At 43.8% G+C, this 27,082-nt stretch overlaps 1 protein-coding gene across 1 annotated transcript in view; it reads right to left on the bottom strand.

Annotated features, from left to right (window-relative positions):
* stk32a (serine/threonine kinase 32A) overlaps positions 1-26,405 on the bottom strand; it is an 80,831-nt gene extending 54,426 nt beyond the window's left edge. The window contains exons 1-4 of the mRNA XM_072661674.1: positions 26,336-26,405; positions 21,151-21,338; positions 16,264-16,319; positions 14,722-14,873 (exon numbers count right to left, since the gene is read on the bottom strand). Coding sequence (XP_072517775.1) covers positions 14,722-14,873; positions 16,264-16,319; positions 21,151-21,202 — 260 coding nt within the window. The 5' untranslated portion in view covers positions 21,203-21,338; positions 26,336-26,405. The remainder of the gene's footprint in view (positions 1-14,721; positions 14,874-16,263; positions 16,320-21,150; positions 21,339-26,335) is intronic.
* Positions 26,406-27,082: the final 677 nt, after the last annotated feature.

Raw genomic sequence — 27,082 nt, 5'->3', positions numbered from 1 at the left:
TCTCTCTCTCTCTCCCTCTTGCTTTTTATCTCTATCTCTCTCGTCCTCACCCATTCACCCTTTCTCTCTCCGTCTGTATCTTCCTCTCTGGCTCCATCTTTGTCCTCTCCCTCTAACAGACTCCCTCTAACAGATTTAGAGCAGTTATAAAGAGCCTGTAAACACCAGTGCACAGTAACTGACTGCACTGCATAGTAAGAAAAGTTTGTGGACACCCCTTCTAATGAATGCATTCAGCTACTTTAACTTGCACCCATTGCTGACACAGATGTGTGTCATGAAATGTACTATACACACACACACACACACAGCTTGTCTAGTCACTGTAGAGCAAGTACTGCCAATAGAATAGGACTCTCTGGAGCAAATCAGGACAGTAGAGACTGATTTCAGAGGAAACAATGAATCAGCAGGCGTCCCAATACTTTTGTCCACATAATAGGTTCAAGCTGATCAGCAAGAATTCCACAAGATGCATGGACCAGTGGTATCTGGCACCAAGACTTTAGCAGCAGATCCTTTAAGTCCTGTAAGTTGCAAGGTGAGACCCCCATGGATCAGACCTGTATGTCCAGCACATCCCACAGAGGCTTGGTCAGATTGCGGTCTGAGGAATTTGGTTGAGTCAGCACCTTGAACACCTTTGTCACGTTCCTTAAACCACTCCTGAAAGGTGCTACAAATGTTTCTTTGACCGATGCCAGAGAAGAACCACTTTTTGGTTCTATAAAGAACCATGTTTTGCAATAAGGAACCATCTAGTGAATGTTCTTTAGACCTTTAAAGGTCTAATAATCTCTAGCAGGAAACCAAAAGTGGCAGAGTGCATTATCTTGCTGACAGAGGCCCTGCCACTGGTTCATCGGTACGGACCACTGTATATCAGAAGCACCCCACAAGACCTGCCTGATGTTCTGGTTGGAGATGTTCTGAGCCAGTCGTCTAGAACGTCACAGTCTGGTTCTCGTCAAAGTATCTCAGATTCTTACTGTTGCCTATTTTTCCTTCTTCAACACCTCCTTCATCACCTTCAAGAACTGACTGTTCACTTGCTGCTTGATATTTCCACCCTTTGACAGATGGAGCCACTATGTATCATATGAAGATAATCACCTGCTAGTGGTTGGATGTTATGGCTCATATATACTATATAAACACCCTATACCCTGAATTTTAATGATTACCCCCTCCCTCAATAACATACAACAGACAAGACTCACAGGGGAAGGAGACACAGGTGACACAGGTGATAAGTCAACACTGAGAGGGAAGAGCAGAGCTGGAACATTCCAAAACCCTGATACCAGAGGGAGATGGGGGTGGGGGTGACCCCATGACATCAGGGAGAAGTTCAGTCGCGTCTTAGAGCCTCTCTTTCCGCTTGTTTTCACTCCTCCTGCAAACAAAGCTCAAACCTTTCTGGTGTTGAAAACCTCTGGGAACCCGTATCTGAGTCTCCTCAGGGCCCCTAGTGTAAAAGTGCAAAGCCTGTCTTACTAAGATCTTCCCAAAGGCTAAGAAACGTCTGCTGTATTTCACCAGTACGGCCCCCCTCTCCATGTGCGATAGGCGGTCCTCAAAGTGGTCAGGCTCACGCCAGCATAACTCTCTTTTTGGAGTCTGAGCAGCCTGGCACCCGTCGCTTCACCGCGGAATTTAACGTCTGGGTGCCGGGATGGACGCGAGGTCCCGACGCCAGGGGGGCACCCAGACGCTAAATTCGATGCTAACCCCCAGTCGGGGTTCGAGCTTGTATCTATATACGGGCTGGTAACTCGGTTCTAGACTCGGTTCAGAACCTCGGTAAACCCTGAAGATCTGTGAAATTGTAACCACAGCTCCACAGAGTAAAAAGCTAAAAACGCCACTCCAAGGATGTGAGCATCACCATGGTAACGTAAGCAAATTTTGTTGGCCAGTGCTAGAGCACTGTCAAGCACGCAGGTTCATTAGAGTATTAAGGCCACGCCCGGAGGGTTCTCCGAGAGGTGTGAGGAGTGCACTGTGGTGATGTTTGAGGAGTGTTTTTCAAGGTAAACTCAGCTGAGCGTTTCACTGGCGTTTCACTGGCACCCAAGTTTGCTGCCAGTTAAGTTTTCTGGACGTTCCTTTATTGTTTAGCATTTATTTGTTTATTCTCATTATTAAATATGGGTTTTTCACATGTTCACATATTTCAAAAAGTTACGCAAGTTCATCCTTTCACCAATCCATCGACTTTTTATCATGAGTGTAAGAAAATATTCAGTTAATGCGGGTCATGCTGCCTGCCATCAGCAGCCGGAGCCTGAGAGAGCACAATTGGCCATGCTTTCTCTGGGTGAGTAGATGGGATGTCTCTCTCCCTCTCTCTCTCTCTCTCTCTCTCTCTCTCTGCTCACCTAACTTCAGTGTGATGCTGTGAGGGCGTCTGCTAGCCGATGCATCAGAGCTGGGCACCAGGGCGTGTTGCATCGGCGCCAGTTCGTAAAGAGGAGATGGCTGGTTGCGCATTTGCCGGAGGAGGCATGTGTCAGCCTTCACCCTCCCTGTCTTGGGAGCGTTACATGTGATTACAGGGGGAGAGTGGTAACGAGTGGGTTGGGTAATTAGATATTTAAAATTGGGAATAAAATTGGGTTAAATAAATAATAAATATTACATATCAATTTTTATTTATTTTTTACTCAAACTGGGCTAACTGGGCGAGAAACGTCAGAATGGCGTTGCAATACAAACGTTCAAAAATCCATCATCCCAGACAACACAGCTCTTCCACTGCTCCACAGCTAAATGCTGGGGGGCTTTACACCCCTCTACTAGCCCATGCCTGGCATTAGGCAGCATGGTGCCAATAGGTCTGTGTTTATCTGCTGCAGAGAGTCCTATTCTATTGGCAGTACTTCTCTACTGGGACTATGTGTGTGCGCATCTGCGTCAGCAATGGGTGCAACTCGAAGTAGCCGAACGCATTCATTTCAAGGGGTGTCCACAAACATTTGGACATATAGCGTAGACAGCGGTTCTCTCACCAGCTGCACAGTCACTCCCTATAACTCCCACTGCTGTAAGCAGTGACAGCACCAAACACAGGGGCTGGGCCGAGTCTCCTCACATTACAGAAAGAGGAGAGGATCAAAGCCGGGCTGCTGGCTGGAGCTGCTCTTGCTGTCTGCCACCGGTTGCCTAGCTTCCCTCCACGAAGCGCTCGCTCACTCGCTATCTGTTTCCTAATTAGACGGAAGCGCCCCAGGCTCATTTGGAAGACACAGAAGGAAAAACGCCTCGGGATCTGTCCGATCATGATAAACAAAGGAGACGAGGACTGTTTCCGCCTGAACCTCTGAACCTCAGGAGACGCAAGGAGACCAAATTTCCAAAAACAAGTCCAGATCAGAAAATGATGAACCAGCAGTGCTTAGCTGGAGCTGATGAGGCATATTGTACATACTCCTAATGCTCTCTGCACAGTGCTTTGTCCAAAAGGGCCTGGTAATAGGGCGAGTGCCTCCTCGCGGCGTTACAGTGGTGCCCCACAGGCCATTGATGCCAGAGGGGAACGGCAACTCTGGAAAGGAGGTACAGAGCAATCGACGCTCCACTGTGGAGCGCAGCTAACCTCTATAATGAACACCTTCCATCACCCTAATCCGGCCCATGCCACCACGTCCCGCTAGTGTCATCCGATCCAAGGCTGATTAGTCCCACTATTAGGTAGGTGGTCATAATACTCGAATATGACCATGTGTATCTGGAGGTCTGATCTCCAAAAAAAATAAAAATAAATAAATAAATAAATAATAAAAAAAAAAGAAAAGAAAAAAAAAAAAAAAAAAAAAAAAATATATATATATATATATATATATATATATATACCCAGGAGGAAATCTCTGTGCTTCCGAGGACCTGAAAGCTTGTCTGAGGGAATAGCAGATAGTGATTGGAGGATAAGAAAATAAGGTGAGGTCTGAGTTGGACTACCCACATATTCAGTAATAATCTAAATTTTTTACATTTTTAACTTTTTGATATATTGTGAATCTGGCAGTTGTTTGTAATGTTGTGTCATAATTTCATGACAAATGGACCAATAGAAATGCTCCAAAATGACTTGAAATGCAATCGTTTAACATTAACTTTCATTGACAGTTCAGAAGGTTTTTTCCTTCTCCTGTAAAATTTCGATTTTGGAGATACAAAGACTTTCTGGTGTGACAGCAACGATATACAGTATTTAAAGCAGGCCTCTCTTGGGGGGTTTGGAGCTTCAATGCCCCCCTCCACACATGGGCCTGAGCATAACACATAACTTCAAACTGTGGCAAGAAGTCTGCTCTTTATTGTTGGTTCAACTCCAAACCTGACAGAAGCTGCAGGTCAGCGTTAGCTTTACTACTCCCACTGCCAAGCAGGGAACGCGAGGCCTGCGTTACAAATGCCAAAAATTCCCTGCTAACCCAATTTGCCCTTAAAAGCTGTTGGAAAAATGACAGCACAATTTGCTGTGATTCATAGACGGACTCAGAGAACAAGGGGCAGTAAATAAAGAGCATTAGACACAGGAAAACCATTAGCCAGAGGAAAGAACACAAACTGATGAGTTCGGCAGCCAATTAGCAAATTGCTTTGAAAAATTCCATTAGCGTGACTGAACCTCCCCCCCCAGAACCACCACAACCAACAAGCTACCCCCACACACCCTTACAGGGCAACCACTTTCATTTGACTTCCTAAATAGCTTACATTTGTTCAGAACTTTTACGTGTACACTAAATTGACAAAAGTATTTGGACACCTGCTCATACACTCTTTCTTCTGAAATGAAGAGAACTAAAACAGGCTTTATCCTGCTTCCTTTGGGGGAAGAAGGCTTTCTACTAGATTCAGGAGGAGCATTGCTGTGAGGATTGGGTTACACTCAGTGACAAGAGCGTGTTAGTGAGGCCACCAACTCCCCAACTCATCCATTCAGCTACTTTAAGTTGCACTCATTGCTCACACAGATGTGCAATGGCACACACACACACACAGCTTGTGTAGTCGCTGTAGAGAAGAAGTACTGCCAATAGAATAGGACTCTCTGGAGGAGCAGATAAACACAAACCTACTGGCACCATGCTGCCTAAAGCCAGGCATGGGCTATAGAGGGGTATAATAAAGCCCCCCAGCATTGAGCTGTGGAGCAAAGTAAGAACTGTGTTCTCTGATATGATGGATGGTGGAGTTCCATCCAATACTTTTGGGATGAGTTGGAGAGTTGGGGATGATGAGGTGGGGTGGGGTGGTGACCATGTTCCAACATCCGGACCTCACTAACACTCTTGTCACTGAAGGCAATCAAATCCTCACAGCAGTGCTTCTCCAAAATCTAGCAGAAATTCTTCTTCCCTGGACAGTAGAGACAGTTACTCCAACAAAAGCAGGAGAAACTCTTTTTAATAGCCTTGATATCAGAAGAAACAATGAATGAGCAGGTGTCCAAATACTTTTGTCTAAATAGTGTAGATATAAATCTACGCTTAAAGTGTTGAAATACAATTTTATGGCGGGGGAATTGTCCTGGCATCAAACTTTCATTTTCCAGCCTGAGTTCCTCTCTTGTCTGTTTTATATTTTAAAGCTTAGCTGGAGCACGACCTTCAGCTGGCTGTGGTGCATTACCATCAGAAGTGTACCTACTAAATTACTGATGCTATTGGACTCAAACTTGCACATGCATCCTGGAGAAGAGCTCCCTGCTGAAAACGTGACCCAGCCCACCCATCACCAGACTCAGGCAGACAGAAAGAGAGAAACGCTCTGTAGAGCTCTCCACATGGATCTCCCTCCAAGCTCTGATTGACAGGCTTCATTAGGAGGGGACTAATGTCCACTCAGCTGCTTCTGCTAAAGAGGGCCAAATTACACCTCTGTGCTGATGAGGCACAAGGTGGGAGAAGCTTCATACAGCTCCTCCACCTCCATGTTATTGATTTCGTTTGGGACCCTAAACTTTGCTGACCTACCATGCTGAAGGCCCACACGTAGAAGCTGGAGATGCAACTTTCCTTAGATGCGGTTTACCAAACCTACTGTATTTACCACCCTGTTACTTTGCCTCAGTGCTAAAAACACCTCAGCTTTTGCGTCTACAGTCGGCACACAGATCTTTACAGCCTTACACACACCTCTTTAAGCCTTGCCTTCTCGCCGTACCTGCATCTACACTATATGGACAAAAGTATTGGGACACCTGCTCATTCATTGTTTGTTCTAAAAATCAAAGGTATCCGAAAGAGCATGTCCTGTTTCTGTTGGAGTAACTGTCTCTACTGTCCCGGGAAAAAAGGCTTCTTGCTGGATTTTGGAGGAGAATTGCTGTGAGGATTTGATTGCATTCAGCGGCAAGAGTATTAGTGAGGTCAGGATGTTGGATGATGATCACCACCCCACCTCGTAATCCCCAACTCATCCCAAAAATCCATCCATCCATCATTCCAGAGAACACAGTTCTTCCACTGCTCCACAGCTCAATGCTGGGGGGCTTTATACCCCTCTAGCCCACGCCTGGCATTAGACAGCATGGTGCCAATAGGTCCATGTGCATCTGCTCCAGATAGTCCTATTCTATTGGCAGTACTTCTCTACAGGGACTAGACAAGCTGTGTGCTTAAAGTAGCTAAATACATTTGTTGAAAGGGGTGTCCACAAACATTTGGACATATAGTGTAGCTGAATGGATTTTGTCCTTACAATTTGGGCTAGAGGGGTATAATAAAGCCCCCCAGCATTGAGCTGTGGAGCAGTGGAAGAACTGTGATCTCTGGAATGATGGTTGGTGCTCCATCCAGTACTTTTGGGATTGGGGAGTTGGGGATGAGGTGGGGTGGGGTGGGTGTCCCTTTGTCCCTTTCAGCCAAAGAAGCTCATTTTAAATCACACTAAAAGTGTTTCTTTTCATGTCCTCCAGCCCACAGTACTCAAACTGTCCTCAGTTCATCACAGCGCACCAGGATGAACTACTTAAAAGCACCACTAAAGTGATTCTTTTCACTGATCAGATTTATGGGGCACAGATGGTACGAGATGAAAGGCTTTTGCTGAACTAACGTTTCCTTTACACCAACAGAAGAAGAGTAAAGATGGTGATGTGCAGTCCTGCCATTACATTACGTCGTGGTAAACACAGCCTCCTCTGTAGCTAAACAACACTGTCAGCAAATCCTAAAGCAGTTACTTCATTAAATAAACAATCTAAAATCAATCACCACTGAACCATTAATAGTGGTAACTCAACCAAATCAATTAATCAATAACTACCGAATAATTTATAGTGGTATATCAACCAAATGAATCACCACTGAATCATTTATTGTGGTAACTGAACCAAATCAATTCATCAATCACCACTGAATCATTTATTGTGGTAACTCAACCAAATCAATTAATCAATCACCACTGAACCATTTATAGTGGTAACTTAACCAAATCAATGAATCACTAACTACCGAATCATTTATAGTGGTAACTCAACCAAATGAATCACCACTGAATCATTTATTGTGGTAACTGAACCAAATCACTAAATCAATCACCACTGAACCATTTATAGTGGTGACTAAACCAAATCAATGAATCAATAACTACTGAATAATTTATAGTGGTAACCAAATCAATCACATGTTCAATTACGTTCATGTGTGTTGGTTCAGTGACTCGGTTCATGTTCATTTACGTTCATGTGTATTTGGTTCAGTGACTCGGATCATGTTCAATTACGTTCATGTGTATTTGGTTTAGTGACTCGGTTCATGTTCAATTACGTTCATGTGTTTTGGTTCAGTGACTCGGTTCATTTACGTTCATGTGTATTTTGTTCAGTGACTCGGTTCATGTTCAGTGACTTGGTTCATGTTCATTTACGTTCATGTGTGTTGGTTCAGTGACTCGGTTCATGTTCATTTACGTTCATGTGTGTTGGTTTAGTGACTCGGTTCATGTTCAATTACGTTCATGTGTGTTGGTTTAGTGACTCGGTTCATGTTCAATTACGTTCATGTGTATATGGTTCAGTGACTCGGTTCATGTTCATTTATAGTGGTGACTAAACCAAATCAATGAATCAATAACTACTGAATAATTTATAGTGGTAACCAAATCAATTACTCGGTACATGTTCAATTACGTTCATGTATGTTGGTTCAGTGACTCGGTTCATGTTCATTTACGTTCATGTGTATTTGGTTCAGTGACTCGGATCATGTTCAATTACGTTCATGTGTGTTGATTCAGTGACTCGGTACATGTTCAATTACGTTCATGTGTGTTGGTTCAGTGACTCGGTTCATGTTCATTTACGTTCATGTGTATTTGGTTCAGTGACTCGGATCATGTTCAATTACGTTCATGTGTGTTGGTTCAGTGACTCGGTTCATGTTCATTTACGTTCATGTGTATTTGGTTCAGTGACTCGGTTCATGTTCATTTACGTTCATGTGTATTTGGTTCAGTGACTCGGATCATGTTCAATTACGTTCATGTGTGTTGGTTCAGTGACTCAGTTCATTTACGTTCATGTGTATTTGGTTCAGTGACTCGGTTCATGTTCAATTACGTTCATGTGTATTTGGTTCAGTGACTCGGTTCATGTTCAATTACGTTCATGTGTTTTGGTTCAGTGACTCAGTTCATTTACGTTCATGTGTATTTTGTTCAGTGACTCGGTTCATGTTCAGTGACTTGGTTCATGTTCATTTACGTTCATGTGTGTTGGTTCGGTGACTCGGTTCATGTTCAATTACGTTCATGTGTATTTGGTTCAGTGACTCGGTTCATGTTCATTTACGTTCATGTGTGTTGGTTCAGTGACTCGGTTCATGTTCATTTACGTTCATGTGTGTTGGTTCGGTGACTCGGTTCATGTTCAATTACGTTCATGTGTGTTTGGTTCAGTTCGTTTGTGTTCACGGTTCCAGGTTTGGTCAGTAGCTGGTCTCCTTTTGGTTGCCCCCCAGCGCTAGCCGCTCGCGCCTGCTCAGCTCCCGGTCCCAGTATCTGCGAGTGTTCGTCCCATCTCGGTCTGGCCTAGCACGCCATGACAGTAGTATAGCAGGCACTGAAGAATTCATAGTGGTTACTGAATACCTCATAGTAATTCATGAATAATTAATGAACAGTACGCACTACATAATTCATACTGGATGCTAAATTATTAATTTTAGATACTGAACAATTCATAGTGGTTACTGATTCATTCACAGTAGGCACCGAATAATTCATAGTGGCTACTGAATCACCGATAGTAGGTGCTGACGTCTGAACAATGCTAATGTTAGCATCTGTGTAGCAGCCAGTGCTGAAAAGACGCAGCACATACAAACACCTGAGGCGGAGGGACAGCCGCAGTATCTGCAGGAGGGGAGGGGCGACTTTGGACTGAGCTCAGAAAGAGAGAGAGAGGAAGAGAGAGAGAGAGAGACAGGCAGAGTAGGAGAGAGAGAGAACAGAGAGGGAGAGCAACTGCTAATCTCCCGCCTCATCTGACCTTCAGTGCGGCTAACTCGGACAGTCGTAGCCGCTCCGCTCATCCGTGGAACTGAACGCAGCACAGCTTGTGAAGCTGGTGTGTGTATTGGAGAGGGGGGGTGGTGCTGGGGGGGGGGGGGGGGTTTGGTAAAATGCTGCCAAGTGCATTAACATTCACAGGGCTTTTTTCTTATTGAATTGAACACCACACACACACACACACACACAGACACACAACCACAAACCCCTCCAGCAGCTAATGCTGGTCGTCCAAAGAGGCCATTCTTCTTTTCTTGGCTGCCAGACGTTTCTGCTTATTGTCCTTAAAATCGTAATTAAAAGACTGTCATTGATCTAAAGGCCGAGTGATTTAGCTGTGGAGGCTACGGCTGCACCTCCAACAGAATGAAGCACAGGAAGCTTTACAGAAGCAGATTAACCCTATTAAAACGTCTCGCCCGTGATCTATTCAGGTATTTTCCCTTTATTGTTGGTCTGTTGCATTAAAGCTTCTCTTGCATCAGTGAAAAAAATAGAGTTTAGTGTCGCATTTAAACTTTAATGAAAGTTTTTTAATTTGTGTGCTTCTCTGTTGCTCAGAAGATTAGCTAGTACTCTCCAAGTACTCTCAGAAGAGGAGGGTCTTCAGTCTGGGGTTGAAGACAGCGAGCGTTGGACTCTGCTGTTCGGACCCCCAGGGGAAGTTCGTTCCACCACTTCGGTGCAGGACAGTAAAAAGTCTGGACGCTCGTCTTCCGTGGATCTTAAAGGATGGCGGGTCGAGCCGAGCCGTACTTGAAGCTGGAAGGGCTCTCGGTGCAGATCAGGCTTTTGACCATCGCCATCAAGTACGGAGGGGCTGACTGGTCCAGTCTTGGCTTTGTAGGCCAGAGTCAGGGGTTTGAATCTGACGACCTGGGCAGCAGCTACAGGAAGCTACAGTGAAGAGAGAACACAGCAGAGGAGGAGGAGGAGGAGCTGAACATGGCTGAACTTAGAAACGTTGAAGACGACTGGATCAGTTGCAGGGGCCTGATGGTGAGCAGAGGGAGACCAGCCAGAAGAGAGCTTCATTAGTCAAGTCTCGAAGTGACTAGAGGCTGAACGAGCACCTGGCTGACCTCTCTAGAGAGGAAGGATTCGAATTCTCTGGATGTTGAAAAGGAGAAATCTGCATGATGCTAAAACACTAAAGCAACCACTTAGCAAACATCCTAGCAACCACCTGAGATACCACAGCAACCATATTACGACCATCTTAACAGCCACACACCCATCTTGCACCTAGCATCATCGCAACATCATAGACAACAACATTTTCCATAGCACATACTTAGCAACACATTAGCAACCACCTGGAACAGCATAGCAACCACTTGGGACAGCATATAGAATAGCTGGATGTATAACTACCAGACAACTCCAACTTCATATCCAACCACCTCAGACACTACAGCATCTGCTTAGCAACACCATAGCAACCATTTGGAACTGCATAGCAACTGCCTAGCATCCACCTGGGACACTACAGCCACTACTGAGTTTGTATATATAATTACCAGACAACTCCAACTCCATACCAACCACCTCGGCCATACAGCATCTGCTTAGCAACACCATAGCAACCATTTGAAACTGCATAGCAACTGCCTAGCATCCACCTGGAACAGTACAGCCACTACTGAGTTTGTCCCCCTTTGCTGCAGTGAGTCTCTACTCCACTGTTGGAACATTGCTGAAAGGAGGATTTGATTGCATTCATCCACACAGCCCCATTAGTAAGGTCAAGTACTGGTACTGATGTTGGATGTTCTGCCACTCCAACTTATCCCGAAGATACTGGATGAAGCACCATCCATCATTCCAACAAAACACAGGTCCACTGCTCCACAGCTCAATGCTGGGGGGCTTTATACCCCTTTAGCCCACAATGCTCATATGCCAGCGGCTCCAGAGTGTCCCCTTTTATTGGTGGTGCTTTTCTATGCTGTGGAGGTCAATTAGTGAGGTTGGCAGCATGAAGACGTCACATTATTAAAGAAAAAAAGCTATAGGCTTTAAAGGGTTAAGAGAGAGGAGGCTGTAATGCGTTTTGGTGGTTTTTAATGACTCTGCTGCTTTGTCCTAATGAGACTGCTAAGCTTTCTGTGAGGCTTCCAAAGGAAAACTTCAGCCTCATCAGGGTCAGTTAGCTGACACATGAATCAAAGGAGGAAATAAGCCGAGAATACGAGGTTTTCATTGGATTAGAGACATTTTCAGGCCGTTAGAGGCCTGAATCACAAACCACAACACAGTTACAGTCTCTTTTATCACTTTCGTCGACTCAATTCGCAGCTCTGAAGCTCCCTGCTCAGCCGAGGTGGGTGGAAAAGCATGAACACACCCAGTAAAAGTGCTGATACTGAACTGAAACAGCACGTCAAGCCGACATGAAAGTAGCCTGCCAAACAGAAACCTATCAGATCAACCAAATGCAAATCACAGCAAGGCCGAAAAGCATTCGTTGAGCTGCACTGGTTGCACTGGTAGAACGTAGGCTAGTGCTAGGCCTGTATGACTGTAGCAGGGATAACAGTGAGTCTCCTGTTGTTGCTACTCCAGGCTGGGATCGCTGCTAACTGCACTCAGGAGAGCAGGGCAACACTCACCAGAACTGCTGTGTAACGCTGCGTAACCCATAGAGTCGTATTATATCTCAGCTTGTCCAGAAAAGTGTGTCCTCTAGGGTTGGCTCAAAGTGCAAATTATACTTCCTGACTGCCAATATTTCATTTGCTTAAGGAAGGTTCTGGCCTAGCTCCTGATGCACAGCCATATGCAAAGATTTTGGCACCCCTGTTTGAGGGACATTATGTGGACGTTTTGGGTTTTTAGCCACTGTTTATTTTTTTATCTGCTGAGCTCATTAAAACTTATTGAAAGCCTAAATAATATACCAAATTATTCTTTATTAACTTTTGGAGTCTGTTCTTCTCCTTTTGGATTCCTGTGGTCTAACATTAACAGCTAAAGCTCATAATGCTAAAGCTAAAAGTTTGTTCAGCTCCAGTGTTAGCTCCAGTGTGAGAAACATGGAATTAGCAAAGGATAAAATTATCTAAAGTATCTAGTCCTAGACTCAAGTATTACTACTTAAAAAAAAAACATTAAGAAAAGTACTAATCCATCCACGTGGAGTTCTGAAATAGTTACATTTTGGGAAAAGGAACATGCCTGAAGCCGTCCTGTACGTGCCATCGCTACTTTCCGAATCCATAATGAAGTTTTCCAACCTCATCACCACCCTGTTACCTCCCTTCTTTAACTCAGTACAGTCATACCTGTATCTCTGTCTTAGCTCCAGCTTTGAAAATGAAAAGTAATGAAAAGTACATTGAACTACAGTACATGGACAAAAGTATTGGGACACCTGCTCCCGAAATCAAGTGTATCAAAAATGAGTTTACTGTCTCTACTGACCAGGGAAGGATGATCACCTCCCCACCTCATCTCCAACTCCCTGGAAATATTGGATGGAGCACCAACCATCATTCCAGAGAACACAGTTAGTTCCACTGCTCCACAGCTCAGTGCTTTATACCCCCTCTAGCCCACGCCTGCCATTAGGCAGCATGGTGGCAATAGATTCATCATGTTTATCTGCTCTAGAGAGTCCTATTCTATTAGCATGACTTCTCTACAGGGTCTAGACAAGCTGTGTGTGTATGTATGTCTGTACATTTGCACATCCGTGTCAGCAATGGGTGCAGCTAAAAGTGGCTCCATTTCCATTTCCATTTCCATTAAAGGCGTTTAGCAGACGCTCGTCTCCAGAGCGACTTACATAAGTGCTTTACTGTTCACTCCTGTTCAAAATACCCTTAGCTAGAACTCAGAAGATCCTTCTGAGCTTAGATGCTACTAAATACAGAAGTCAGTATGGAGACCCCAATACTCTACATACTCTACACTCTCCAAGTACTCTTGAAGAGGAGGGTCTTCAGTCTGGGTTTGAAGACAGCGAGTGTTGGACTCTGCTGTTCGGACACCCAGGAGAAGTTCGTTCCTCCACTTCGGTGCAGGACAGTAAAAAGTCTGGACGCTCGTCTTCCGTGGATCTTAAAGGATGGCGGGTCGAGCCAAGCCGTACTTGAAGCTGGAAGGGCTCTCGGTGCAGATCAGGCTTTTGACCATTGCCATCAAGTACAGAGGGGTTGGCTGGTCCAGTCTTGGCTTTGTAGGCCAGAGTCAGGGGTTCTGAAGCTACAGTGAAGAGAGAACTCAGCAGAGGAGGAGGAGCTGAACATGGCTGAACTTAGAAGCGCTGAAGACAACCTGGCCCGTGCCGCTGTGTTCTGGATCAGCTGCAGGGGCCTGATGGTCTTATGAAGATCTCTTAAAAGTCTAATAAACATCTGCTGTATTTCACCAGTATTGCTCTCCTCTAAGTCCAAAAAGTGGTCATGCTTACGTCACCATAACCTTGACCAATCACAAGCCTAAAAAAGTTAAACGTGGCGAGCTAAAGCTCAAACCACCTGCCCTGTCATCCCTCACGTCCAGGACAGATGGGAGGTCCTGACGCAGCGTCATAGCCAGAGAGATCCGCTGCCAGTCACCCACTTTCCCTATAAACGCAATGGTTACTTCGGGAGAATATGGCTTAAGGCTAAAAGGCTAAAAGCTAACGCTAAGCTGACTTAGGAAAGTTAAAAGGTCTGAACAGAGGAAGCACTGCTGCAGGTATTTGTGTGGTGAAAGTGGGGGAGGATGTTAGTAGTAGGTACGCCGGTGAAGCGAGCGGGTGCTAGGCTAAAAGCTAATCCAGCTGACAGTCTACAATCTCTTCAGCAAGCTAACCTCACACCGCACTGAGAGGACACTGAGCGGACAGCCAAACTTAGCATATGCTATGCTATGTGACTACTGTGATCCATCACGGTGACCTAAATCAGTCAATCAGACACGCCCGTCATAGCCGGTGAGATCCGCTGCCCGCTGCCCACTTTCCCAATTGGCCAATTTCACCCAACGTTTAGCCATTTCCTGCATCCTTCACTGCAGTAACAACACTCCATATCACTTTACTGTGAATGGGCGGGGCTGAAAGCAGCTATAGGCTGAAGTGGTCCTCATGTGTCAATGTGTTGATGGGTTGACCATCGCAGTCGTGTTTAAAAAATGCAAATGTTACCAGCCTTTTAAGAGTCCTTCTCTTCTCAGAGAAATCCACAATGGAGAGCATCCACAACTCACCAGAAGTTAACCAGAAATGGGTGCTCCAGGTTCTGCATGATCTGGAGCTCTTTGAAGACATTGCGCACTTCATTCCGCTCCACACACTTCAGCTTGTTCATGTACTTCATGGCGTACATCTTCTTCGTGTCCTTCTTCTGCACAATGCATACCTGAACAGTGGAAATGATGTGGTTATTCAAAGATATGGACATACACACTCGTCCTAAACCGTGTTCATCTTGGCATAGTTGAATAACGAGAGTTTAGTACATGATAGGAACAAATTGTGAACCTCAAAACCGTTGTTCCTCCTTCAAAAGAGCTGTGAAATCCAGCAGATCCAAAACAGAGCTGTAAAACGGGCCAATTTCAAACCCCCCAAACTGTTACATCACAGTCTTGCCTCTAACACAGTTACACCCTACGATTTACACCCACCCACCCACTAGAGAAAGTTTTTCAAGGCTAAACGCAATGGCATATTCTCCCGAATAAACCATTGCGGCTTAAGGCTAAAAGCTAACGCTAAGCTGACTTAGGAAAGTTAAAAGGTCAGAGCATAGGAAGCACTGCTGCGGGTATCCGTGTGGTGAAGGTGGGGGTGGGTGGGTGTTAGTAGTGGGTAAACTGGTGAAGCGAGCGGATGCTAGGCTAAAAGCTAATCCATCTGACAGTCTACAATCTCTTCAGCAAACTAACCTCACACTGCACCGAGAGGACACTGAGTGGACAGCCATGCTATGCTAGGCTAGTCTATGCTATGCTATGCGACAAACGTGATCCATCACGGTGACCTAAATCAGCCAATAAAAGCAGAGCTTAGCATTTTTTATTAAGTCCACCACAAAATAACTGTGTGTTTTATTGTGAGGCAAAATAACAGGGTGGTAAATAGGCTTAATGTTAATAATGTGGTAAATAATTCAGTGACAAATTCAGAAGACCACCACTCTTCAACTACTGTCGGACTCCCATCCAACCCACCCATAACTTTACAGGTCGGGTAGTGAATTTACCCCTAATTGGGCCTAAATTGCTGGCTACGCCACAGCTTATCCGCTGGATGTGGATGCTGAAAAAGCCCCAATAGTTAAATTATCCACCCCTAATGGCTGCCTCATCATAGCATAGTGTGTGCAATCTAATGCTGCGGACGATCCGGACTCCGTCCAAGCTGACTGAAAGCTTTCTGAGTGAACAAATATGCCAAGACACTGCAATTAATGTGTGTCTATAAAGGCTAATAAAGAATCCAGTTCAGGGGTTGAACTTTAAATGGAATCTCCCTGAGGAAGCATCAACACCTCAGTACTGAGAACGTGTCCGTTTGAACCCAGCACCAGACTGTACTGTCTAGTCAATAAGGTAGTAATTACAGGGAAGAAGCAGACGTGGGTAACGACTAGAGTTAATCTCCAGTCCTCTGATTAAATCCCTCACTTAAGTCTCAATCTGCGCTCGTGAGGCTTTGTCCAGAATCGATGGGTAAAGGTAATTAGGAATTCGCTTTGTCTCAAAGGCAGCTTCTCTGGATACATTCTGGGACAAACAGCGTCTTACCTTTCCAAAACTGCCCTTTCCGATGGCCCTCAGGATCTGGAAGTGGTCGAAGTTGACTGTGAAGAAAGGAGAGAATTCGTTAGAGGGTTTGGTTCGGACTCAGGTGATGCAGCACTTTGCCACCTACAGTTCTTTAAGTGAAGCCATTGGTAAAGAATCTTTACTTCAGGAGTACATCAATGTTCTTGAGGCCTTTAAAAGGTTCTTCACACGGGTTCTGGTGCTATACAGAATGCCCTAATAATAAAAAGGGGCCTTTACAGTCCAGAGTATTGCTGTGAGGATTTGATAGTCAGGATGTTGGATGATCTACAACTCCCCAACTAATCCCAAAAGTACTGGATGGAGCTCCACCACCATCCATCATTCCACAGAATGTTCACAGTTCCTCCACTGTTGCTCCACAGCTCAATGCTGGGGGGCTTTATCATACCCCTCTACTAGCCCACGCCTGGCATTATTAGGCAGCATGGTGCCCATAGGTTCATCATGTTTATCTGCTCCAGAGAGTCCTATTCTATTGGCAGCACTTCTCTACTGGGACTAGCAATGGGTGCATTCATTAGAAAGGGGGTGTCCACAAACATTTGGACATGTAGCGTAGCTTTTTAGTCTATGTTCTTATGGAAGCACTAGGCTATTATGGGGTTATACACTCTGAAGCAGAGTTGTAGCGGGTGTTTTTCAAAGGAAACATTGGAGCCCGACATCCCATCAGTGTGCAAGCGTTACACCAGTCCATCAATAATAATAATAATAAAAAAAAACGATATCTCTGAGAAGGCCAGGCTGCGCAGCTGCTGAATGCTCACTGAAGCCCCCTGAGATTGGCTCCAGCTCGCTGACAGATCGGATGTGACACCTAATGATCCGGCGCGTTAGCTGCCGCCGCCGTGTTTTCGTTTACAGGTCCTATGAGTCAATACGGGGTGTTCCACCTTTTACTGTTTGTTGCTGTGGGACGTTCATCGAGCTGACAGCTGTAGCGGAGGATCTGTAGAATTAAGGTTTGATATCAGATGCCATTGAGCCAACGTTCAGTTGCCATGGTGCCAGAAACCAAATCCACAGGTGTCTGGCAGGCTGATGGTAAATAAAACTTGGGTTCACGCAACTGTAACTCCCAGCAATTCTGGATTTGTGGAAACTAGCACTGCAGGAGATGACTGAATAAAGACTCTACACTAGAGATGGTCCGACAGCACTTTTTCTAGCATATCAGCCAATACACTTTGAAATTAGCTGTTTTTAAATGAAGCTCTTCAATTAAAGCAACATTAAGCAGAATTGGTCCCTTAAAATAGCAACTTGAGAATCATGCTATTGACTGTAATAGGGAGAACGGCATCTCGGCCATTCCCACTCCCGTCCGGAACGCTGCTGTTGCACCATAAAACCTTAGTGGAGCCGCATGAAAACTCTCGCCAGAGCTGCGTAACGTTGCCTAACCCGAATCAAATTTGTGTAAAACCTCCATCCGCCTCACTATCCTTCAGCTTGTCAACAAATGCACGTGTACAGCTGTCCTAGAAGAGGCGCTGATAACGCAAAATGTGTATTTACAGCAGTGGTGTAAAAGTGAATTACATTCCACAACTGTAGGGGGAGCAGATGAGCAAAAATCCCAATTCTTGCATAATGCTCCTTTAAGATAGGCATTCCTCTTCTACTCCACAGTGATCAAATCAAATCAAATCAAATTTTATTTGTCACATACATAGTATAACTTATAGCAGTATAACTTGCAGTGAAATGCTCTTTTGACAGTCTGCCCACATCAAAGCTATACAATAAAGATCTACATTTAAACTTAACTAAACCTTAACTTAATGAAGTAAAGTGCAAAAGTGCAAAAGAAAAATAAAAGAAAAAGAAAAATAGAATAAGTTACATTTAAGTTAAAGTTAAGTTAAAAAATAAAATATAAAAATATGAAAATATAGAAATATAGAAATATAAGAAAAAAATAAAAAAATAAAAATAAAAATATATATATACAGATGAAGATGATATCCCATCCAGCCTTTACTAATGACCGTAGCCTGATGCTGCCCTGATACCCTGACCCATCAGAACAAAATATGCCACCTCTAATTTTCAGTGATAAAAATAAAACACTGCAAAGCTCAAATTCAAGTTCTGACCCATTTAACTCTGACCAAAGTGGACAGTAAAAACTGCAAAATGACTCTAAAAGGCCAATAAGAGGCAATAAGTGCTTGTGGGATACACATGCACACACACACAGGTGTGTGAGGAGTAAATTTGGGGCATCTTGCCGTGCTGCTGCTCCCGATAGAGCTGTATTGGTGTCAGGGTACAACCTTCAGCTTTTTCCACAGCAGCTCCAAACTACTGCCTCGACACTCTTACTGGACCCATAACACCACAAATCAATGTGGGATTGGGCCAGACGGGCTAGCCTTCGCTCTACATGAGCATCAGTGACCCGTGGGTGGCCATGGCCATCTCGCTGGTTCACCGGTTGTCCTTCCCTGGAGCACTTTTAGTAGGTACTGACCACTGCATACCAGGAACACCCCACAAGACCTAATGTCTGATGTTTTGGCTGGAGATGTTCTAACCCAGTTGTCTAGAACATCACAGTTTGGTTCTTGTCAAAGTGGCTGAGATTCTTAGCATTGCCCATTTTTCCTGCTTTAACACCTCCATCACCTTCAAGAACTGACTGTTCCCTTGCTGCCTTGAGAAGAGCCACTGGACCGAATCTATCCTTAGAAGAAGTGGAATACATTTACTAAATATCCCTTAAACTGATCCTTTTTTTGAAGATTATGTGTAACCTTCCACATAATGTAAAGGTTCTATGCACCCTCAGTAAACGGTATCTGTCCCTGATAAGGTGGCTCTTCTCTTGTTATTGGAGCTGTATCCCTCAAGGTTACGTCTTCAGTACCTTCAGTCAGGCCCAAGGGCGTAGAATTGGGTAGGGACATGTCCCTACCTATATCCAGGGACTACTGACCAAAGCCTGTGCTTTTTGTTCTTGATGCATCTGCAAGAGGTGAAGGTGGGAATGTCACGGTTTTGGGCTGCCTTTCTACATTAAAGCCTGGAGAGCTCTCCAACATAGAATCCACTAGGGATTCTTTATTGTGTCAGAGGGAACTTGAGGAAAATGTGAGACCATCTGTCTAAAAACCGAAGCTGAAAATCACACAGCTGAAAGATTTCTGCTTGGAGGAGTGGGAAAGACTTTCTTCCAGTTGATGTCAGAGACTGGTAGATCATTATAGGAAACGTCTAACGGGAGTTATTGCAGCCAAGGGTGGAAAGACCAGCTATTGGGGCAAAGGGTGTCCTAAATGTGTCCTCTCAGAAAAAAAATCTCTGACAAAGGTTTTCATGGGATGGGGTGTTTCCCAACTTGTCAGAATCAAACCTACGCCCTAGTTTAGGGCACATAACTGTACCATATTCTATCACAGCTGTTGTAAGAAACTTTGCTTTTGGCTTTTATTAAGGGTTTATTTTATATTTCTGTTGAAACTGTCAGCCCCTCGGTATCGCGCCCTCCCCCGGGGCGATTCCAAGCCGCCGCCCACAAGCCCAAAATAAGGACTTCCGCCTTGTTTACGTTCATGTGTTTGATTCAGTGTCTCGTTTCATCATCATTTGGTTCATGAGTTGCACCTGGGATTGGGGGGTATTTAAGAAGCCTCGACACCGCCATTCGATGCCGAGAATAGTATCGTTTGGGACCTCGTGGTTTCCTGAGAGGTTCCCCATACTGTAGAGGTGTGTTGAGGCCAGCTTCTGCTCAATGTTCTCATTCAGGAGCAGGTCACTCTGCTATCCACGTTTTCTGTGAGGCTCACTTGTTCACGGTCCGGATTCTCTGGCTACCCACATCCCAGCTCAGACCCTCGGTCGCAGCAGCACGCTGCGGTTCCAGGTTTGGTCGGCCTAGCCGTTGTTGCTCAGTAGCTGATCCCCCAGCTCTCCACCCTTAGTCAATGTAGCGCCGTCCAAGCGCAGTTTACATTAACCCCTGTTTAGCCCAGGCTCTGCCTGTAGGATTTCTTTCTTGTCCCCTTTTGGTTTTCCCCTAGCGCTAGCCGCTCGCACCAGCTCAACCCCCAGTCCCAGGTTCGTTTTGGTTCGCCCTCTTGTTTGCCACGTTCAGGTTTCTGTTGATCCCTGTTGTTCATGGTTCATTACAATTTCTCAAAAATATATAAAAACCAATAAAAATTAGGAATTCTGCCCAGAAAAATGTAAAACATAAGTAAGTTTAATTTATAAAGCACTTATAAAGCAAAAGAATCATAAGAAAATGACTGCCCACTTATCCGGCCTGACCTGTTGGGCTCCATCCTTAACCATCATGACTCTCATTATTCTTACATCTCTTACAACATGGTTATATTAGACATATTATGGTGATATCAGCACACCTGAGCAGGAGAACAGAGAACAGTGGGTCGGTGATGTTTATTAATATTTTATAAATAGTTCTCATCAGAGGAGGATAGATGGGTCCCTCCTGTGAGTCTTGGTTCCTCCCAATGTTTCTTCCTCCCTGGCCACTGTGGGGTTTAGGCTTTTATTTTTTTACTGTTTCTTACTGTTTACTGATTCCTGTAAAGTTGCTTTGTGACAACAGCTGTTATAAAAAAGTGCTATACAAATATATTTGATTTGATAATTAATTTAAAAAATTAAACATAAAATAAAACAAACAAAATCATATCGAATCAACATTAAAAAATGAGCAGCACAACAAAAACATCGCTAAGATAAAACCATAAATATAACACCAATAAACATAACAACATAATATCAGCATTATGGAGCAATATCTGACGAGAAATCATCAAAAATACAAAAGCAATTTCCAATCTGCGATCAGAATTTAGCACTCACCCTCCTCGGTGTCCTCGCTGACGGAGGATCTGCTGGACTGTCCCAGACCCATGGCGAGTGAGTGTGTGTGAGTGAGTGAGTGTGTGTGAGTGAGTGTGTCTAGATCAGAATGGAAATGGAAACATCCCCCTCAGCGGCGTAACTGAGCACCTTCAGTGGGCTGGACTCAGCAGTACAGTGGACAAAACCTGCAGGAGTGCAGAGAGGAGGAATCAGACTGGTGGAATTAAGCCAAAGGCTATGCGCTGTGTCTCCGTGTTGTGATGTCAGCACTCATCAGCACTCAAACTCCGTTCAGCTGGTTGAAGCACCTTTGGGCCAAAGGAGCTCCAGTCTGTGCTTTTAAAAATAGTTTGGAAAAGAGAACAGTCAGATTCTCATCAGTCCATCAAAGCCTGGTCCTCATACTAAGAAACCTTACACTATATAGATATATATTATTTAAAACTTAATTCATTTTAAACCAGTATTTCAGCAGAATAAGGCGACGTCACTATAACCAGAGGATCACTGGTTTGAATCCCGGGAATAAGGCTTAGAATCCTGGGAATAAGGCGACGCCACACTGACCAGAGGTTTACTGGTTCAAATCCCAGGAATAAGGCAGCATCACTATAACCAGAGGATCGCTGGTTCGAATCCCAGGAATAAGGCAGCATCACTATAACCAGAGGATCGCTGGTTTGAATCCCTGGAATAAAGCAACATCACTATAACCAGAGGATTGCTGGTTCAAATCCCGGGAATAAAGCGACATCACTATAACTAGAGGATCGCTGGTTCGAATCCCAGGAATAAGGCAGCATCACTATAACCAGAGGATCGCTGGTTTGAATCCCTGGAATAAAGCAACATCACTATAACCAGAGGATCGCTGGTTCAAATCCCGGGAATAAAGCAACATCACTATAACCAGAGGATCGCTGGTTTGAATCCCTGGAATAAAGCAACATCACTATAACCAGAGGATCGCTGGTTCAAATCCCGGGAATAAAGCGACATCACTATAACCAGAGGATTGCTGGTTTGAATCCCGGGAATAAAGCGACATCACTATAACCAGAGGATTGCTGGTTTGAATCCCGGGAATAAAGCGACATCACTATAACCAGAGGATTGCTGGTTTGAATCCCGAGAATAAGGCGACATCACTATAACCAGAGGATCGCTGGTTTGAATCCCGAGAATAAGGCGACATCACTATAACCAGAGGATTGCTGGTTTGAATCCCGAGAATAAGGCGACATCACTATAACCAGATGATCGCTGGTTCGAATTCCGGAAATAAGTCGGCATCACTATAACCAGAGGATCGCTGGTTAGAATCCCGTGAATAAGGCGGCTTCACTATGACCTGAAGGCTGCTGGTTGGAACTGAATAAACAGTATAAACAAGTACAAACAAGACTAGTAACCCAGTTAATAACCATTATAAACCAGTACATAATAAAACAGACACAATATATGCCATAATACTCATATAAACCAGTAACACACACGTAACCAGTATACAACGTATATAAGCCGGGCTAAACTGGTTTTATATCATCTTATACCCATCATAAACAAACATCTACCACCTACATAAACCAGAAAAACTGGTACACTGGGTATGAACTAGTCAGGGTTAAGCCAAATGTAAAGTATATAACAGTTATAAACAAGCATAAATCAGACATAACACAGGCTAAACCGGCTATACAACAACTATAACAAGCATAACAATTATAAACAACAGGCACATGTCGTACAAACCCAGGCCAAAGCACTTAAACAGACATAAATCAAGCTAATATAATCTTTAGGAACACGCTAACAACCGAGTTAAACTGGGTGTAAACCAGTATAACCTCTATGAACAAGCATTAACATTCTCAGAAGCCATACTAAACCAGACTCAACCACGTAAACAGGCCTAAACCAAGAGTTCACCAGTTTGTAACAGTGATGAAGATAAAGCACAGACCCAGCAAACACACCGCAATGCCTACATTCTTACCACGTTGCTAAAACACTGCCTCTTATTCATTAGAGTACCTTTAGACTACTTTCCAAAATTCCAATAATGTTCTCTTGTCTTCTTTGATGATAGAACCCGTCATATATTCATATTTGTGCAACGACGAAAAAAGATGAAGCTAAAAATAACACTTAATAATAACAAAAAGAAGAAGACTCACAATAAGGTGTTACTTCTATTTATCATGGTTTCATTATTATTATTATTATTATTGTTATTATTATGGCTACGAAATAAATAATTTCAGCAATCAAATGCACAGTAGTCACATGGCAGGATGTGCAATGACAGGTAAGGCAAATTAAATCATACACATCATGCTACAACCTCCTTGGTATTTCCATGATGGATCTACCAGAGTCAGATTATATCTGCCTAATATCATTTCATTTCAATATCATATCATTTTACTCCAATCTTGGACACACGGAGGGCATTCATGTCAATTTTTTTTTTTTACAATACTGTACAATCTTTTCTTCAATTCTTCTTCTTCTTTTTATTATAATTATATAACCACAACAATAAAAGTGAAAGGTGTGTTGGTAGTGTTGGCTATTAAAAAAACTATATATATATATATATATATAGTATTGTATAAAATAGCATAGACAATAGTATAGTAGTATTAGTTGTATTAGTGTATATATATATATATATATATATATATATATATATATATATGTATATATATATATATATATATATATATATATATATATATATATATACCACATGTAAACACAGGAATAAAACACTTAAAGACACTTAAAGTGCAGAAATTTACCATTTCTGTACCTGTTTTATTACAAAGCAGAAATTGAACTGTATAATGTCTGGTTATATAATGTATATAATGTGTAATATTGTAATATAATATATATATAATAAATATAATATAATGTCTGGTCAGATTATGTATAATATATACTGGTTATACTTCATCTTATAACACCATTAAAAACAATCATAAACCAGTAAACACTGGTCATAAACCAGTTTATATCCGTTATACACCAGCATAAACACACAAAAACCAGTAAACACTGGTCATAAACCAGTTTATATCCGCTATACACCAGCATAAACACACAAAAACCAGTAAACACTGGTCATAAACCAGTTTATATCCGCTATACACCAGCATAAACACACACAAACCAGTAAACACTGGTCATAAACCAGTTTATATCCGTTATACACCAGCATAAACACACACAAACCAGTAAACACTGGTTATAAACCAGTTTATATCCGTTATACACCAGCATAAACACACACAAACCAGTAAACACTGGTCACAAACCAGTTTATATCCGTTATACACCAGCATAAACACACACAAACCAGTTAACACTGGTCATAAACCAGTTTATATCAGTTATACACCAGCATAAACACACACAAACCAGTTAACACTGGTCATAAACCAGTTTATATCCGTTATACACCAGCATAAACACACACAAACCAGTAAACACTGGTCACAAACCAGTTTATATCCGTTATACACCAGCATAAACACACACAAACCAGTAAACACTGGTCATAAACCAGTTTATATCCGTTATACACCAGCATAAACACACACAAACCAGTAAACACTGGTCATAAACCAGTTTATATCCGTTATACACCAGCATAAACACACACAAACCAGTAAACACTGGTCATAAACCAGTTTATATCAGTTATACACCAGCATAAACACACACAAACCAGTAAACACTGGTCATAAACCAGTTTATATCCGTTATACACCAGCATAAACACACACAAACCAGTAAACACTGGTTATAAACCAGTTTATATCCGTTATACACCAGCATAAACACACACAAACCAGTAAACACTGGTCATAAACCAGTTTATATCCGTTATACACCAGCATAAACACACACAAACCAGTAAACACTGGTCACAAACCAGTTTATATCCGTTATACACCAGCATAAACACACACAAACCAGTAAACACTGGTCACAAACCAGTTTATATCCGTTATACACCAGCATAAACACACACAAACCAGTAAACACTGGTCATAAACCAGTTTATATCAGTTATACACCAGCATAAACACACACAAACCAGTAAACACTGGTCACAAACCAGTTTATATCCGTTATACACCAGCATAAACACACACAAACCAGTAAACACTGGTCATAAACCAGTTTATATCCGTTATACACCAGCATAAACACACACAAACCAGTAAACACTGGTCACAAACCAGTTTATATCCGTTATACACCAGCATAAACACACACAAACCAGTAAACACTGGTCACAAACCAGTTTATATCCGTTATACACCAGCATAAACACACACAAACCAGTAAACACTGGTCATAAACCAGTTTATATCCGTTATACACCAGTTCTGAATCAGCATGAAGGAGACAACCTGAGATAACGCTCCCTGAGGCAGAGTCGACCAGTCTAAAACAGCTGTAAACCAGCAGAAAGCAGAAGCAAACAGAGCTAAACTGGGTAGAAACCAGTGGGAAGTCAATTAACAAGCATCAACAGACATAAACCAGTTTAGACTGGTGAGAAACAGGTCCCAGTTAAGCAAACTACAGCTCCTACACCTCTCCACAGCGGGCTCGAGATCCATTAAACCAGATTGACCCACTTCAACAGCCACAAACCAGTTTACCAGTATGTAACCAGGAGTAAACCAGTATGTCACAGTTCTGAACCAGTATGAAGGAGTAAAGCAGAGGTCACTCCAGCAGAGGCAGAGCAGACCAGTCTAAAACAGCCAGAAAGCAGGAGTGAACTGGGCTAAACTGGGCAGAAACCAGTGGGTAAGTTACAAACCAGCATGCGACACACACACACACACACACACACACACACACACACACATACCTGACACACATCTTCCTTCCTTCCATCTCCCTGGTCTCTGTCTGATTGAGCAGAAATACACCAGAATACACCTGTCTACTACAGTTACACACACACACACACACACACACACACACACACACACACACTGCGAGTTACACAGCAGCTAACCCACACAACTCCACACCAAAGTGGCCCAGACCCGCAATGCTGTCAGAGGGGACCATGTGGGCAGCTCTCTCTCTCTCTCTCTCTCTCTCTCTCTCTCTCTCTCACACACACACACACACACACACACACACTCACATCAGATCCAGACACGACGATGCGATGTCTCCTCAGATGAGCAGAGCAGCTATCGGAGGCAGCGGCGTGTGATCAGGACACCTGCCGTGTGTGTGTGTGAGTGTGTGTGTGAATGCGTGCACGAGCGGAGCGCACGGGCGCGCGCGCGTGTGTGCGTATCCTCGTGCTCGCGGTGAGTTCGCCGGTCTGAGGTGTTTCTTGTCCAGAATGACCGCAGCCCGGAGAGGAAGCCCACCCAGTACATCTCTCCCACCAAACAGGTGGATCAGAGAGAGAGGGGGGGAGAGAGAGAGAAAGAGAGAGGGGGGGGAGAGAGAGGGGGGGGGGAGGGAGAGAGAGAGAGAGAGAGAGAGAGAGAGAGAGAGAGAGAGAAAGAGAGAGGGGGGGGGAGAGAGAGGGGACAGTGAGGGAGAGAGAGAGCAGTAAGAGAGGGGGGAGAGAGAGCAGTGAGAGAAAAAGAGGGAGAGAGAGAGAGAGAGAGGACAGTGAGGGAGAGAGAGAGAGGACAGTGAGGGAGAGAGAGAGAGAGAGAGGACAGTGAGGGAGAGAGAGAGAGCAGTAAGAGAAAAAGAGGGAGAGAGAAAGAGAGGATGAGAGAGAGACAGACAGATATATAGAGAAAAAATAGAGAGAGCAGTGAGAGAGAAAGAGGGAAAGAGAGAGGGGGGAGAGAGAGAAAATAGAGAGAGAGAGAGGGAGAGAGAAAGAGAGAGGGAGAGAGAGAGCAGTGGGAGAGAGACAGAGAGA

Source organism: Salminus brasiliensis, chromosome 18 (genome assembly GCF_030463535.1).
Source record: "Salminus brasiliensis chromosome 18, fSalBra1.hap2, whole genome shotgun sequence".
Lineage (NCBI taxonomy): Eukaryota > Metazoa > Chordata > Actinopteri > Characiformes > Bryconidae > Salminus > Salminus brasiliensis.
Note: the sequence above shows the minus strand (reverse complement) of the source record. Positions and strands in the feature narration are given on the sequence as shown.